The sequence below is a fragment of the Marmota marmota genome, unplaced genomic scaffold (genome assembly GCF_001458135.2).
Source record: "Marmota marmota marmota unplaced genomic scaffold, marMar, whole genome shotgun sequence".
NCBI classification, from domain to species: domain Eukaryota; kingdom Metazoa; phylum Chordata; class Mammalia; order Rodentia; family Sciuridae; genus Marmota; species Marmota marmota.
Window position 1 is genome coordinate 5131643 of NW_025999863.1, and position 14101 is coordinate 5145743.

General features: G+C 53.5%; 2 protein-coding genes across 3 annotated transcripts in view; one reads left to right on the forward strand and one right to left on the reverse strand.

Annotated features, from left to right (window-relative positions):
• The window catches only part of Prr36 (proline rich 36), a 4483-nt gene extending 4404 nt beyond the window's left edge, over positions 1 to 79 (reverse strand). Inside the window, exon 1 of the mRNA XM_048813230.1 lies at positions 31 to 79. The gene's annotated coding sequence lies outside the window, so the exon portion shown is untranslated. The remainder of the gene's footprint in view (positions 1 to 30) is intronic.
• Positions 80 to 5555: 5476 nt separating this feature from the next.
• On the forward strand, positions 5556 to 12776 carry Lrrc8e (leucine rich repeat containing 8 VRAC subunit E). Of its 2 annotated transcripts, XM_048813260.1 has the most exons (4): positions 5587 to 5684; positions 6451 to 6529; positions 8675 to 8817; positions 9543 to 12776. In XM_048813260.1, the coding sequence occupies exons 3-4, from the start codon at positions 8680 to 8682 to the stop codon at positions 11790 to 11792; spliced, it is 2388 nt and encodes a 795-aa protein (XP_048669217.1). In that variant the 5' UTR covers positions 5587 to 5684; positions 6451 to 6529; positions 8675 to 8679; the 3' UTR covers positions 11793 to 12776. The 2 variants fall into 2 exon arrangements, with proteins under 2 accessions (XP_015359212.1, XP_048669217.1); XM_015503726.2 differs by lacking the exon at positions 6451 to 6529 and having other exon boundaries at positions 5556 to 5684.
• Positions 12777 to 14101: the final 1325 nt, after the last annotated feature.

Sequence of the window (14101 nt, forward strand, 5' to 3'; positions counted from 1 at the left end):
CCCCAGTCCTCCCCACATGCACTCACGCACCTGCTCCGACCAGCACCCCAACCACCTGGAGACCAAGGCCCGCCTGGACGCGGATAGGCTGAGCCGTGGCAACAAGGGGGCGGGACCACCGCGCCTCTGGCCCGCCGACCAATCCAGACACTGTGTCCCTCGTCCCTGTCGTGGCCTTCGTGACTGTGGAAGCCTGGCCGCCCAGGGGTGTCTGGGGGAATCTACCCCCAAGGCTTTTCTCAGACCCTATGAAAGCCCTTAGCTAAGGTGGGCTAGGTCTTGTTGCTAGGAGACCACGGCCCTGGGAAACTAGAGGATGCTAGGCAGACCCCAGATTTTTGGGAAGAGGAGGAAGGGAAGGATGGGAAAGAGACAAGAAAAACAGTATGGTGAGAGTATGGTATGGTGACAGTATGGTGACCCAGTCTTCTGTAGGGCAGAGCTCTTCCACTTCCACACCCTCCCAGCTCTAGGTCACAGCAGCGAAGGTTTCCCGCAGATTTGGGCTTTGGGGAGACAGACTACCAGGGGCTGGGTGGTATCAAAACAAGTGCATGAAGGATCTGAGGACACCTTTTCCGACTGCCTGAATCTAGCTTGAGCAAGTGGGAGGTGTCCTTTCAGATATCTTCACCTGACATCACGGGGCCTCAGCAGAGATTGACATGAAGGGTGTTCAACCAAAACTCTGGAGGTCTAGTGGCCTCCGAAATAAAAGGATTCTTGAGCCATTACAGTTGCTAGACAGAAAAAGGACAAGGTCCTGGAACAAGTTCCCATAACTTTCAGAAGCAGAGCTGGATAGAAGTCGGCAGTATGTCCACTGGGCCTAGAGATAAAAGCATTTTTATAACAAAAATTTGGGGAAGGCAGGCATGAATTGTTTCACTGAACTTTCATGGCTATAGATAAAAGGAACAGGGTAACAAAATCATGTAGAGTTTTCTGATAGGAAACCTACATTCAGGAACATGGTTTTGTTGTTTGGGGACCACTTTTAACTTACTAACTCCCTTATCTCTCCTCCTCCTCCACTCTCTGGCCCTTACAATTAAATTGAGGATATCTCCGAATTTTTCTCTGATCAAGGGGGTGTAGACTAAAGCAGGCAATGGCCATTCTCAGGTGCCCTGTGCTGACCTCCTGATGAACCTCCCCTTGTATCTGAGGCTTTGTCTCCTCTATCAGCCAAGTTCTCTCTCCATGTTGCGCTTTCTGCCTTGGTGCCTCCTGCCTCCCGGCTCACAGCCCCTCTTCACCCCATCCCAAAGAATCAGCTCCCTGTCACATGTGCACACATGCATGCTCACACATGCACCACTGCACATGGGTATGCACGCATGCACAGAGACATGAGCAATCCATCTTCTGGAACTCAGAGGGCTTCTTGATGAGGGTGTGGCTAGAAGTAGGAGACTGGCACCAAGCTTGGTGCCCATCTGAATTTCCAAAGATGGAAGAAAGAGAAAGATGGCAAGCTCAAAACTGAATGCCCTTAGCCGGGTGTGGTGGCGCATGCCTGTAATTCCAGCGACTCAGGAGACTGAGATAGGAAGATCCCGAGTTCAAAGCCAGCCTCAGCAACTTAGCAAGGCACTTGCAACTCAGTGAGACCCTGTCTTTAAATAAAATATAAAAAAGAGCTGGGGAGGGATGTGGCTCAGTGACTAAGCCCCTCTTAGTTCAATTCCCAGTATGGGGCGGGGGGGGGGTGGGGGGGGGTGGAATTGAATGCCTTGCCTTATCCTCCTGATTGGATCATTCTAGGCCTTACCCCCTCCCCAGGTCTCCTGATTGTCACCTATGTCAGCCACTTGTGGCATGACAGCAGCTTGGCTCCCCTGCCTGCCTGTTCACCCATCTCCAACAGCACTCCCCTTCTGGGTCACTGCCACCTGCCAGAGGCTTGATCTCCTGCCTTCTGACCGTGATGCAGGGGATCCTCCAAGGCTACATTGACCCCACCCTGTATTCAGTTGGGATCTGGACTCTGTTCTCCTATAAAAACACTCCCCAAATGTCGATGAACAGGGGAATGGAGCCAGGTGCAGCCGCATGTACCTGTAGACCCAACTACCTGGGAGGCTGATACAGGAGGATCACTTGAGCCCAGAAGATCTGGGTCAACCTGGGCAGCATAGGAAGACCCAGTCTCAACACAGCCAGGGGAATAAACAACACAAATAAAGTATGCCTGCAAGAGAATAGGACTCAACAATTAAACAAAGACAACAACACAGAATACTGGTACACTGAAAATAGTAACTGATCTGAAAAGCATGACAAAGAAGACACATACACACACACACACACACACTCTATAATTTCATTTATAGAACATTCTAGAAAATGCAAACTAACCTATAGTGACAGAAAGCAAATCATGGCTTGCTTAAGGATGGTTGTGGGGGAGGAGGTTAAATGAACCGCCTAGTACAGCCACTTTCAGGTTACTGACCCTCAGAAATTATGTGAAATAATAAACACTTGTTATAAACTGTTAAATTTAAGGGAAATTTGTTACTCAGCAACAGATCTGTGAAATTCACATTTACAAAATCTTAGGGTATTAAATAACAAGTATTCGTGAGAATGTGGAAATATTGGAATCTTTGTGTGCTCTTGGTGGGAGAGTAAAATGGTGCGGCCCCTGTGGAAGACAGTATAGAGGTTCTTCAAAACATTAAATAGATACCACATGATTCAGCAATTCCAATCCAGGACTTACACAAAAGAATTGCAAATGACAATTTAAGGAGATTGTACCCCCCACCATAAACATAGCAGCATTATTCACAATAGCCAAGTGTAAACAGAATAATCAGAATGTGGTCCATCCATACAATGGGATTTTATATTCAGTTTTAAAGAAAATTCTGCCAGGCATGATGGTGCACACCTGTAATCCTAGCTGCTTTGGGGAGGCCAACTCTAGAGGATCACAAATTTGAGGCCAGCCTCAGCAATTTAGCAAGACCCTGTCTCAAAATCTAAAAGTTTTTTTGCCAGGCACAGTGACACACACCTGTAATCCCAGTGGCTCAGGAAGCTGAGGCAGGAGGATTGTGAGTTCTAAGCCAGCTTTAGCAAAATCGAGGTGCTAAGCAACTCAGTTGAGACCCTGTTTTTAAATAAGATACAAAATAGTGCTGGGGTGTGGCTCAGTGGTTGAGTACTCTTGAGTTCAATCCCCCCCACCCCCCCACCCCGTACCAAAAAAAATTTAAAAGTTTTTTAAAAAAGGGACCATAGTAAAGTGTGGCTGGATTCAATATTTAGTACCAGAGACAGGGAAGGAGATAAAAAAAATAAATAAATAAAATTTTAAAAAGATGGAAATTCTGATACATGTTACAATGTGGATGAACCCTGAGAACATTGTGCTCAGTGAAATCGGTCACAAAAAGGACAAATACTGTATGATTCCACTTCTATGAGGTCCCTAAAATAGACACATTCATAGAAACAAAAAGTAGAATGGCGGGTATGAAGGCTCGGGGAGGGGAGGGAGAGTTAATTTCAAAATGAACAAGAGTCTGGCAATGGATGGTGGGGACGGATGCACAAGAATATAAATGTCTTCCATGCCCCTGAGCTGTGCACTTAGAAACTGGAGCTGGTAAATTCCACGTTATGTGTATTTTACCAATTTTTTAAAAGCTGGATATTACCATTAGGTAAATTGCCATAGGAATGGGATTGCGAAGTGGGAGCTTCCCATAGAACACTTGGAAGGCATTTTCAGGATTTGAGCTACAACCCAGCCATTCCATTCAGACATCTGCAACTGCAGCAGGTCCCCTGCAGTCCTATCAGTGTCCCTGAGCACTCTCAGTGCCCATGCCCAGGGAGGGCCAAAGGGCCAGAGAGCCGCCCCTCCATTCCCCTTCTCCAGAACAGCTCTCAATGACAGATGGGCTGGTGGCTAGATACTTCCAATTCCCTCACGTCTTTGGTGGAAGAACCTGGAGGTGTCTCCATCATCTCCTAGATTTCCCCCAGCAGAGTGGACTTCAGACTGCCCACAGCACTAACCTGCCTTTTATCCTCATTAACAATAAACTGGCTTCTTGCTCCTCCTAGTCTCACTTCCTCATTTCCCTACTGCTTTATCCCCAGGATCACCTGCCAGATAAACTATTTGCATCAAATTCCTCCTCTCCTCGGGTGAGGTTGGAGGAGATCAAACCAAGACAACCTTCCATTAATCACACATCCATCAATCAATTATTAATGCCTGCTGTGTCAGGCACCGTTCCAAGGGCCAGCAGGAAGCAAAAGCCAAGTGACTAGGGCTGGTACTCCACTGACTAGGATTCTTGCACAAGGAGAGAAGCATTTGCATAGATTGCAAACAAACCTCCGGGGCATGGATCCCAAGGACAACCTTTCTGAAAGGTCTGAGCCTCCGGGAGGTCCTGGGAACACTTTTTCAGGGGCCACTGATTCAGCCTGATTTGTTACAACTACAGCACTTGTCGGAATCTGGCACTATCTTATTCCCGCAATTGTTTGTGTACTTAATGTCTGTCTAGAAAAGAAACTCTGGGTCTAGGATGTAGCTCAGCAGAAGAGTGGCTTGAGTAGCACAGGTGAGACCCTGGGTTGCATCACCAGCATCAAAAACAAAACAAAACAAAACAAAAAAACAAAGAATCTAATGAACACCCAAGAAGTTTCTGGACTGCCTGCGGTAGTACCCAGAGGGCCTTTGATTAGGCGAGCCCAGCTCTGAATGCCTCAGGCTGTCTCAGACATTTTCTTTTCCTCCATGGGGGAGGGGGCTGATGGGCTTTCCCTTGTGAAGGGATTTTTAAGACCAAGAGTAGATCAAAGTTCAGACCTGGCCGCCTCCAGGTCTAAGAGAGAGGTCTGCTTGATTTGCTATTCTGTGACCCAGGCCAGGCTCCCCACTAGGTGACAGCAAGGTTAGGGTGGTGGTGGGAAGGCAAAGTCTTGGTTTCCAGAAGTGGGGTTCCTAGACTAGAACTCCATTCCCAGCTACCAGAGTTCTCTGGCCCCTCCCTGCAGCCCCCAGGATCTGGGAGCAGCCTGCCCCAACTTCCCTGAGGGTGGGCCACAAGTCTGGACAAGGACAGTCAGGCTAGGACCCCCACTGGGCTGGCTGCTTTGGGCTAGGCCCAACTCCTACCCCAAAGCCAGAACAGAAGAGGGAAGCCCTCCCCTCTCCCCTGCTCCTCAAAAAGGAGCCATCTTCCATCTGAAGACTCTGGTCACCTGTATCTTGGTCGGCTTCGAGGCCAACTGGCAGTGCCTCAAGTAAGAGTTGGGGGAAACATTTCCACCCATTGCTGACACCTGTCCAGAAAGACGACCATAATATAGTTTTGAGAGCCCAGGACGTCCCGTTTCCTCAGTTTCCCCCCTTGCAGCTGGACTGCAGACTCCTAAAGCCCCTCCGCTGGAGCCGGCTCTGCGCCCACCTGGGCAGAGCAGGATGACGACCCCTCGCCTGTCGGCGATCGTGTGGCGCCCAGAGCCGGGTGGACCAGCGAGGCGGGCCGAGCTGTCCGGGGGCGGGGCGGGGCGGGGCGGCTCTCCGGCTCCTGGCCCGCCCGCTCGCCCTGACTCACCCTGGCGAACCCGCCCGGGAACTCTGCGGGAGTCCGGGCTGCTCCGCTCCCAGAGACCTAGGAGTTGGGCCCAGCGTCCACCCCGGAGCTGTGAGTAAGGGGCTCTCCGCCCGCGGGCGTGGGATGACCAGGTGGGGGTCGGACTGGCGCTGGAATCCCGCGGAGGGAGGATCGCTCAGGTGCTGCAGACTCTGTGGCCTGGGCGGGACGTCCGGGACACACCGGGAGCTGGCGGGTGGGTGCGCAAACAGAGGCAGGCCCCAAGGTCGCCTGTCCTCGGAACCAGGCAGACCCAGCCAAGTAAGGAAACCTTCAACCGTCAGGAGTGGACCTTGGGGGTCGCGATCTCCATATCCTGTACTGGGGCTGGTGACTGAGAGGTCAGACAACTTGTCCCAGCGAGTTTCTCAAAGCCCCAGAGCCTTTCCACTGGGGGTCCGCACCAGCTGCTTTCTGAGATTTTTTAACTTCAACACTCCCCAGACCCCAAGTCCCTGCAAGGGAAGCTTGGAAACTGTGCTGGTGGGCTGAGTCCACAGGCTGGTCAGAGATCTGCTAAGTGGGCTATGCTCCCCCATTCCCCACCTCAAGTTCCCCTTGTGAAAAAAGCAGGAGTTGAACTTTGTGCTCTTCAAGGCTGAAAGCCTGCTGTTTCTTCCGGGCTGTGGGTGAGGAGGGGTCTGCCTCCTGCCACCCCCCACTTCTACTCCAGCAGTAGGAAACTAACCACCACATCATGAGGAGGCAAGAGGCCTGAGGGGCCCAGAGACAGGGAGCAGGAGTGAGGCCCAGGAGAGGGGCCTGGTGGTCCTAGATGGTGAGACCCCCATCCTGACCTTCTGGAACACCCCTTCAGGGTTCTTTTTGTGGAGATGCCATATCACTGTGGGAGGTGCCTTCCTGAGACAGAGCATTAAGGGCCGTCAAGCAGACAGGTGAGGGGACTGGGATGGAAACCTTGACAAGTCACATCTCTCCTCCAAGTCTGGAAAACAAGAGCCCAGCACCCAAGCTCTCCAAGTTGGGAGAAATGACACATTGAGAACATGTAATGGCACACATTGAGTGTGGTCCCCATTGCCATTTTTTTCTGCCCCTACCCAAGTTCCATCAGCCCCTCTTTCTGGACTCTGCCACCAGCTCTGCTCAGACATGGGGCGGGGGGCACCCTTGTGTCTGCGGAAATTTAATGGCAGGTTTGGGACCAACAGGTTTGAGTCATGGAGACGGATAATGATAATCCCCTGCATCCGCCTCCGATTTATCCGCCTCCCCTGGAGTCACTGAGAAGTCCAAGGGGACCCTGAGGGTTTCTGTCTTTTTGCCTGTGGTTGTACACCCAGGAGGGTGGGCAGGCAGGGGGTGAAATTTACATCAATGTGAGATGGGTCCTGAATGGTGACCAGGACAAGGAGTTGGTTCCTACCAGCGTATGTGGGTGGCATTGCTGCCACTGTCCCCTGCAACGAAACAGCATTCCTCAAAGGCCACCCTGAGCGAGTGGCTGAAACTCAACACAGACGTTATAGCTCCCTTGTTCTGGGTCTTCCTTCTGCTCAGCGTGTACCCTCATACACAAATGTGTGTGCTCCAAAATGTCCCCAGGTGTCCCTTTTGATGGCCACCATGCACAGGCATCCCCTGGGGTTGCTGAGCTGCTTGGGCTTTTCCCTGGATTAGATGCTACTGATGAAGGCTGGAAATATTCTTCCTTGGCTTTTGGTGTAGGCCTGGGAGTGTTAGTGAGCGTGCGGGATGGGCCACTGTGAGAGGATCCTGCACTCTGGGTGAATGGGGCGGACATGAGTGTCCGTCATGTGCGGGAAGAACCTGGGCGCCTCCTGGCCTGCAGATCCCCCATATGAAGGTGGGAGCCTCAGAGGAAAGTGGTGAGGGACAGCCTGAGGGCTGGTGGGCAAACCTGCATTCTGTGCCATCATCCCCACCCTGACTTTATCACTCAGGAGTCATTACAAAACCTTTGGGGACTAAAAAGGGAGGCAGAGATGTGAGCACAGTTGGCTGAGGGATGAGACAAGAGCCAGGGCTTCCCTTCTCTACCTCATCCAGCCTTTGCCCAGTGACAGGATGGGGACAGGAGACTCTTAGAAGCCTGCTTAAGAGAGAGGTGATGGAGATGGGTGAGCTGCCTAGGGACCCCTGCGCTTCCCCGCCCCCAGCCATGGCAAGTGGCTGCCTGCCTCAGAGGGTGACGTCCCAGCTTTGTGCCCCTCGCCCCCGTCTGTGACTTGGGCTGGCCAGACTGTATTGCAGTAATGATACCTTGGTCAAAAAGGAAGCCAGGGACAGAGGAGTGGGCCGGAAGCCAGGAGCCTGGCAATGCAGCTCCCTGCCAGATGTAGGTGTCACCCGGGAGCATTCCACTTGTGGTCCTCCACCCTTGGCCAAGCCAACACTCCCCTCCCTCCCAGAGCCCAGTCTCTAGTTTGTACCTCAGGTGCTGGGTACAGCCCCCTTAGAAACTCTGGTGTCTAGGTCACACACCACCCTCAGGGCTGACTACCTTGGCTGGGCCACTCCCTAACCCCGGGGGCCCTGGTAACCAGAGCAGAGCCAGGTTCCAGCCAGGTTCCAGCCAGGCTGCCAGCCGGCTTTTCAGGTTAGAGGTTGGAGGTGGTGCCCAGGAGCACCCCTGGAGGGGGTGGGGGACCCACACCCCGGAAGTCCTGAGCTGTGGGGCACTCTCCTGCCCGGTGGCAGTGAGATTCTAGGCTGGAGTCAGGCAGCCCCAAGTGGGCGTTTTGGGGCTTCCAGCATCAAGGGTGGGAGGGGCATGCTGGGTTTGGGGAGAAGGCCACATGGGAAGGCCGGGGGACAGGAACCCTGTGGACTGTCCCTATTGAGCTCTGAGAGGGCAGACAGAGTCAGATCAGGGCAGGAGAAACAGCAAGATCTGGAGCCCTGGCTCTGGGAAGGAGGTGGGGTCTGGCAGGGGGGAGCCTAAGAGGAGAAGCTGGGCACATGGCTCCTATCAGGGAGCACAGGCTGTGTCTGCCCCCCTGCCAGGAAGGCACCCCTTCCTCATGATCTCTCTATACCTGTCTCCTTGTTTGCTGTAGGCAAGATGATCCCCGTGGCTGAGTTCAAGCAATTTACCGAACAGCAGCCAGCATTCAAGGTGCTCAAACCCTGGTGGGACGTGCTGGCCGAGTACCTCACCATAGCGATGCTCATGATTGGGGTCTTTGGCTGTACCCTCCAGGTAAAGGACCAGGCCATCGAGGGGCAAGGCCGCACTAGAAGCCTTCCTGTCAAGTCCTTGCCCGCCTGCAGACCGATTCTGGCCCCTTACCTCCCTTCCACCACTGGGGGTGGCCTCTGAGTCCTCCTGTGGTGTTCCCTGCTTTCACAACACTCTGTCTATCCCTGGAATCTAGAAAGAACTGCGGTTGCTGACTTTGGTAAGACTGTTGACATCAAGTAGCACAGACCGAGTGGCTTAAACACCAGAAACTTATTACGGTGCAGTTGGTTCTAGAGGGCAGTGGAGATCAAGGTGCTGAGGCAGCGGGGTTCCTCCAAGGACTGTGAGGGAGAATCTGTGCCCATCTTTCTCCTAGGCTTTGGCATTCTCCTTGTGTCTATGTCCAAATGTCCCCTTTCTATAAGGACACGGTCCTACTGGATTAGGGTTCGCTCTCATGGCCTCATCTTGATTACTTCTGCAAAGACCCTTTTCCAAAGAAGGCCACATTCACAAGGGATTGGAGGTTGAGGACTTCAACATCTTTTTGAGGGGAGGGACACAATCCAACCCAACTCCTTTTTTTCAGACAAGGACCGATGTGGAGGTTTAGCACCCACCCCCCCACAGTCAGCCAGCTGGTAAGGGTCTAGGACCAGGGTCTCTCACCTTCAGCCTGCTTCTGTCCCCTGCCCCCTGCTTCATGATCCCAACACTCTGCTTTGCCACCTCCTCATTCTCAGGTGACACAGGACAAGATCATCTGTCTGCCCAGTCATGAACCCCGGGAGAACTTATCAGAGGCTCCGTGCCGGCAACTATTGCCTCGGGGGGTCTCTGAGCAGATGGGAGGTCTCCGGCAGCTCAGCGGCCTCAAGAACAACCTGGACCTGCAGCAGTACAGCTTCATCAACCAGCTGTGCTACGAGACCGCCCTCCACTGGTACGCCAAGTACTTTCCCTACCTCGTGGTCATCCACACACTCATCTTCATGGTCTGCACCAGCTTCTGGTTCAAGTTTCCTGGCACCAGCTCCAAGATAGAACACTTCATCTCCATCCTGGGCAAGTGTTTTGATTCACCGTGGACCACACGGGCCTTGTCTGAGGTCTCTGGAGAGAACCACAAGGGCCCGGCTGCCGGACGGGCTGCAGCGATCGTGGTGACCACAGCGGGGACAGGGACAGGGAAGACAGGTGAGGGAGAGAAGGAAAAGGTGCTGGCAGAGCCTGAGAAGGTGGTGACTGAACCTCCTGCCGTCACCCTGCTGGACAAAAAGGAGGGCGAGCAGGCAAAAGCCCTGTTTGAGAAGGTCAAGAAATTCCGAGTGCACGTGGAAGAGGGTGACATCCTCTACACCATGTACATCCGGCAGACGGTGCTCAAAGTCTGCAAGTTCTTAGCCATCCTGGTTTACAACCTGGTTTATGTGGAGAAGATCAGTTTTCTGGTGGCCTGTCGGGTGGAGACCTCAGAAGTCACCGGGTATGCCAGCTTCTGCTGCAACCACACCAAGGCCCACCTCTTCTCCAAGCTGGCCTTCTGTTACATCTCCTTCGTGTGCGTCTATGGCATCACCTGCCTGTACACCCTCTATTGGCTGTTCCACCGGCCCCTCAAGGAGTACTCCTTCCGTTCTGTGCGAGAAGAGACAGGCATGAACGACATCCCTGACGTCAAGAACGACTTTGCCTTCATGCTGCACCTCATAGACCAGTATGACTCGCTCTACTCCAAGCGCTTCGCTGTCTTCCTCTCAGAGGTCAGTGAGAGCCGCCTGAAGCAACTCAACCTCAACCACGAGTGGACACCTGAGAAGCTTCGGCAGAAGCTGCAGCGCAATGCGTGGGGCCGGCTGGAGCTGGCCCTCTGCATGCTCCCTGGGCTGCCGGACACTGTCTTTGAGCTCAGTGAGGTGGAGGCGCTCCGGCTGGAGGCCATCTGTGATATCACCTTCCCCCCGGGCCTCTCGCAGCTGGTTCACCTTCAGGAGCTCAGCTTGCTCCACTCACCTGCCCGGCTGCCCTTCTCCTCACAGATCTTCCTGCGGGACCGCCTGAAGGTGATCCGCGTCAAATGCGAAGAGCTCCGCGAAGTGCCCCTTTGGGTGTTCGGGCTGCGTGGCTTGGAGGAGCTGCACCTAGAGGGCCTGTTTCCTCCAGAGCTGGCTCGGGCTGCCACCCTGGAGAGCCTCCGGGAGCTGAAGCAGCTCAAAGCGTTGTCCCTACGCAGCAATGCCGGGAAGGTGCCAGCCAGCGTGGCTGATGTGGCAGGGCACCTGCAGCGGCTCAGTCTGCACAATGACGGGGCCCGCCTGCTTGCCCTCAACAGCCTCAAGAAGCTGGTGGTACTGCGGGAGCTGGAGCTGGTGGCCTGCGGGCTGGAGCGCATCCCCCATGCCATCTTCAGCCTAGGTGCGCTGCAGGAGCTGGACCTCAAAGACAACCATCTGCGGTCCATCGAGGAGATCCTCAGCTTCCAGCACTGTCGGAAGCTGGTCACACTCAGGCTGTGGCACAACCAGATTGCCTATATCCCTGAGCATGTGCGGAAGCTCAGGAGCCTGGAGCAGCTCGATCTCAGCCACAATAAGCTTGAGACCCTGCCGACTCAGCTCGGCCTGTGCTTGGGCCTCCGGTTGCTGGATGTGGCGCACAATGGGCTGCGTTCCCTGCCACCCGAGGTGGGTCTCCTCCAGAACCTGCAGCACCTGGCTCTCTCCTACAATGCCCTCGAGGCCTTGCCAGAGGAGCTGTTCTTCTGCCGAAAGCTTCGGACATTGCTTCTGGGGTATAACCACCTGAGCCACCTCTCACCCCACATTGCTGCCCTCAGGGCCCTCAGCCGCCTGGAGCTCAAGGGCAACCGTTTGGAGGCACTGCCAGAAGAACTCGGCAGCTGCACGGGACTCAAGAAGGCGGGACTGCTGGTGGAGGATACCCTTTATGAGGGTCTTCCTGCAGAGGTGCGGGAGAGGATGGAGGAGGAATGAAGACAGGGTGGAGAAGGTGGAGGTAGAGGCCTTTGGATGCTTCTGCCCCAGCAGTGTCTTCCATGAGAAAGGGCCACTGGGTCCAGCCAGGAGAGGAGAGGCAGACATGTCAGCTTTGTGGGGTCCAGGAAAGATCCTGGGACTGGTTTGTCTAGAGAGACACAGGAAGTTGTGGATTTGGGGTGGAACCCCATACAGAAGGATTAACTCAAGAATTCTCAGACAAAAGCCACACCTGTGTCTTTGGCTGTTTGGCATGCCCTCCCTCTGGACATTCCAGCTCAATTAGTGTCACATATGGGAGTGGGGACACATCCCGATGGGATTTCCAACCCTCCCACCACCAACAAAGCAGCTTACATCTGGGGTTCTCTCCCAAGGAGAGGACACAAACACAAGGGACCAGCTCCCCAACCTCCACCCCAACTTTGATGCTAAGTCTTTATTTATGAGTCCTTTGCTACAGACATGTGTACCAAGAACAATCGTCCTCCTATGTGGCTATCTGCCAGAATCAACTGAGGGGCTAGGACAAAACAGAACATCTCAGGCCCCACCCTGGAAAGACTCATTCAGGAGCTTGGGTGGGGGCCAGGGACCTGCTAATAAATAAGCATGCTAGGTAATTATGATGCAGGTAGTCCTAAGCCTCTATGATGGAAACACTAACCTAAAGAATAGCTACCTGAATGTCTAGATTCTGTGCCACTTTTAGATTCTGGCCCTTTGAGAACCCAGTGAAAGCTGGGCATCTCCTTCCTTAGGAAAAAAACGCTCCTATCACGCACATGCAAAACTCTGCAAGCCACCTCAGGCAGTTGACAGTTTCCCCCAGAGAACTATTCATGGACTTCCTAAGGTTGGTCAACACCTGCTGTGGCGTCTACATTTTTCTGAGGACAGGCAAGGGCTTTGTTTTTTGGATGTTCCCTGGGTGGGGGGGACATGTACCTTTGGATGCTTAATAAATAATCATGATTCTGATCTTTTATGTACACTCCTGTTATTGTCTATATCTGATCAGGCGAGGTGGGCAGCCACCAAAGGAGGCAGATTTTAAAAGGCTGCTGAAAGGGGCTTTATTGAGATATCACTCCGGGGCAGGAGAAGGGTCTGAGGAGAAACCGCCTGGAAGCTTGATCAGACTGGACTTTTATGGGGCTTACAGCAGGAAGGGAAGGGCTTGGGACAGGAAAAGGTGTTTTTAGGGTCCCTTGCCCCCTTGGAGTTGGTCAGGGGAGTTGGCTGAACTCCAGGATTGGCCAGGGGATCCTGCTGATTGACAGGTGTTAGTCAGGAGATCTGGCTGATTGACAGGCGTTTCCGCCAGCAGGCATCTGATTGATGTTCCTTTCTGCACGGGCTGCTTTGTTCCAAGTCACCACCACGACCTAAGTCTAGACCTATTTCACAGAACTAAGTGGCTACACCTATCTGCCAGAATCAAGGATGCCTCTGTCCTAGGAGAGAGGCACCAAAGGGGCTCAGGAGGGCAAGGTAAAGACCTCCTCTTTCTCCCATTAGAAGAAAAAATCTGGTGGTGTCTTCTGCCTGGATGTTTTCCCAGAGAATCCCTTTCCTCTCCCTTCCCTTTTATCCTCTTAAATCCACATCTGAGTGACTGCTCCATCCTCAAGTCGTCACCAGGAGTCCGAAGCCTTCAAAGCCCATCCCAAGGTGTTCCTCGTGTTGGACTCCAGAATGAGTAGGGCACTTGGCATAGCTTCACCTCGTGGGTTTGTCCACTTGCCAAGTGTCTGCAAAAATGCAGATTTTCCCCTGGCATCTTAGAGCAGACACAAGCTGCTATTGAGGGACCCAGGGCTTCAGACAGGGGCATTTCCCCAGCACCCACCTTACCCCTTAAAAGGATCTATTTAGGCTGGGGGGCGGGGGGGCATCAGACAGAAGCACGTAACCCCAGGGCCCACACTAATTCTGGAGGTCCTGAAGCGGGACAGATGGGGGTGGGACTTCTGAAGGTCCCACGCTGTGGCCAGGAATTTTGGCCTTGACCTTGGCCCTGTCATCGAGGTGAGAAGTCACAAGGCTGGATTTCCAGAGCCCTTGCCTCCCGCCAGGTCTTGTCCAACCCTGAGCTTGCTGGGACTAGTTGAAATGGAAAGGGCTTCCCACGGATGCATAATTATGGTGAGGAGGCCGCACCGCACGCCAACGGGCGTTCAGTCAGCAATTAAGCATAACAGGATCCTAATGAAGCACTGAGGAGGAAGCCAGTTCCGTGAGGGTGCGGCTGCCAGGACCCGACTCGGGGCGGGAAGAGCGAGGAGATGAAAACGCACTGCTAC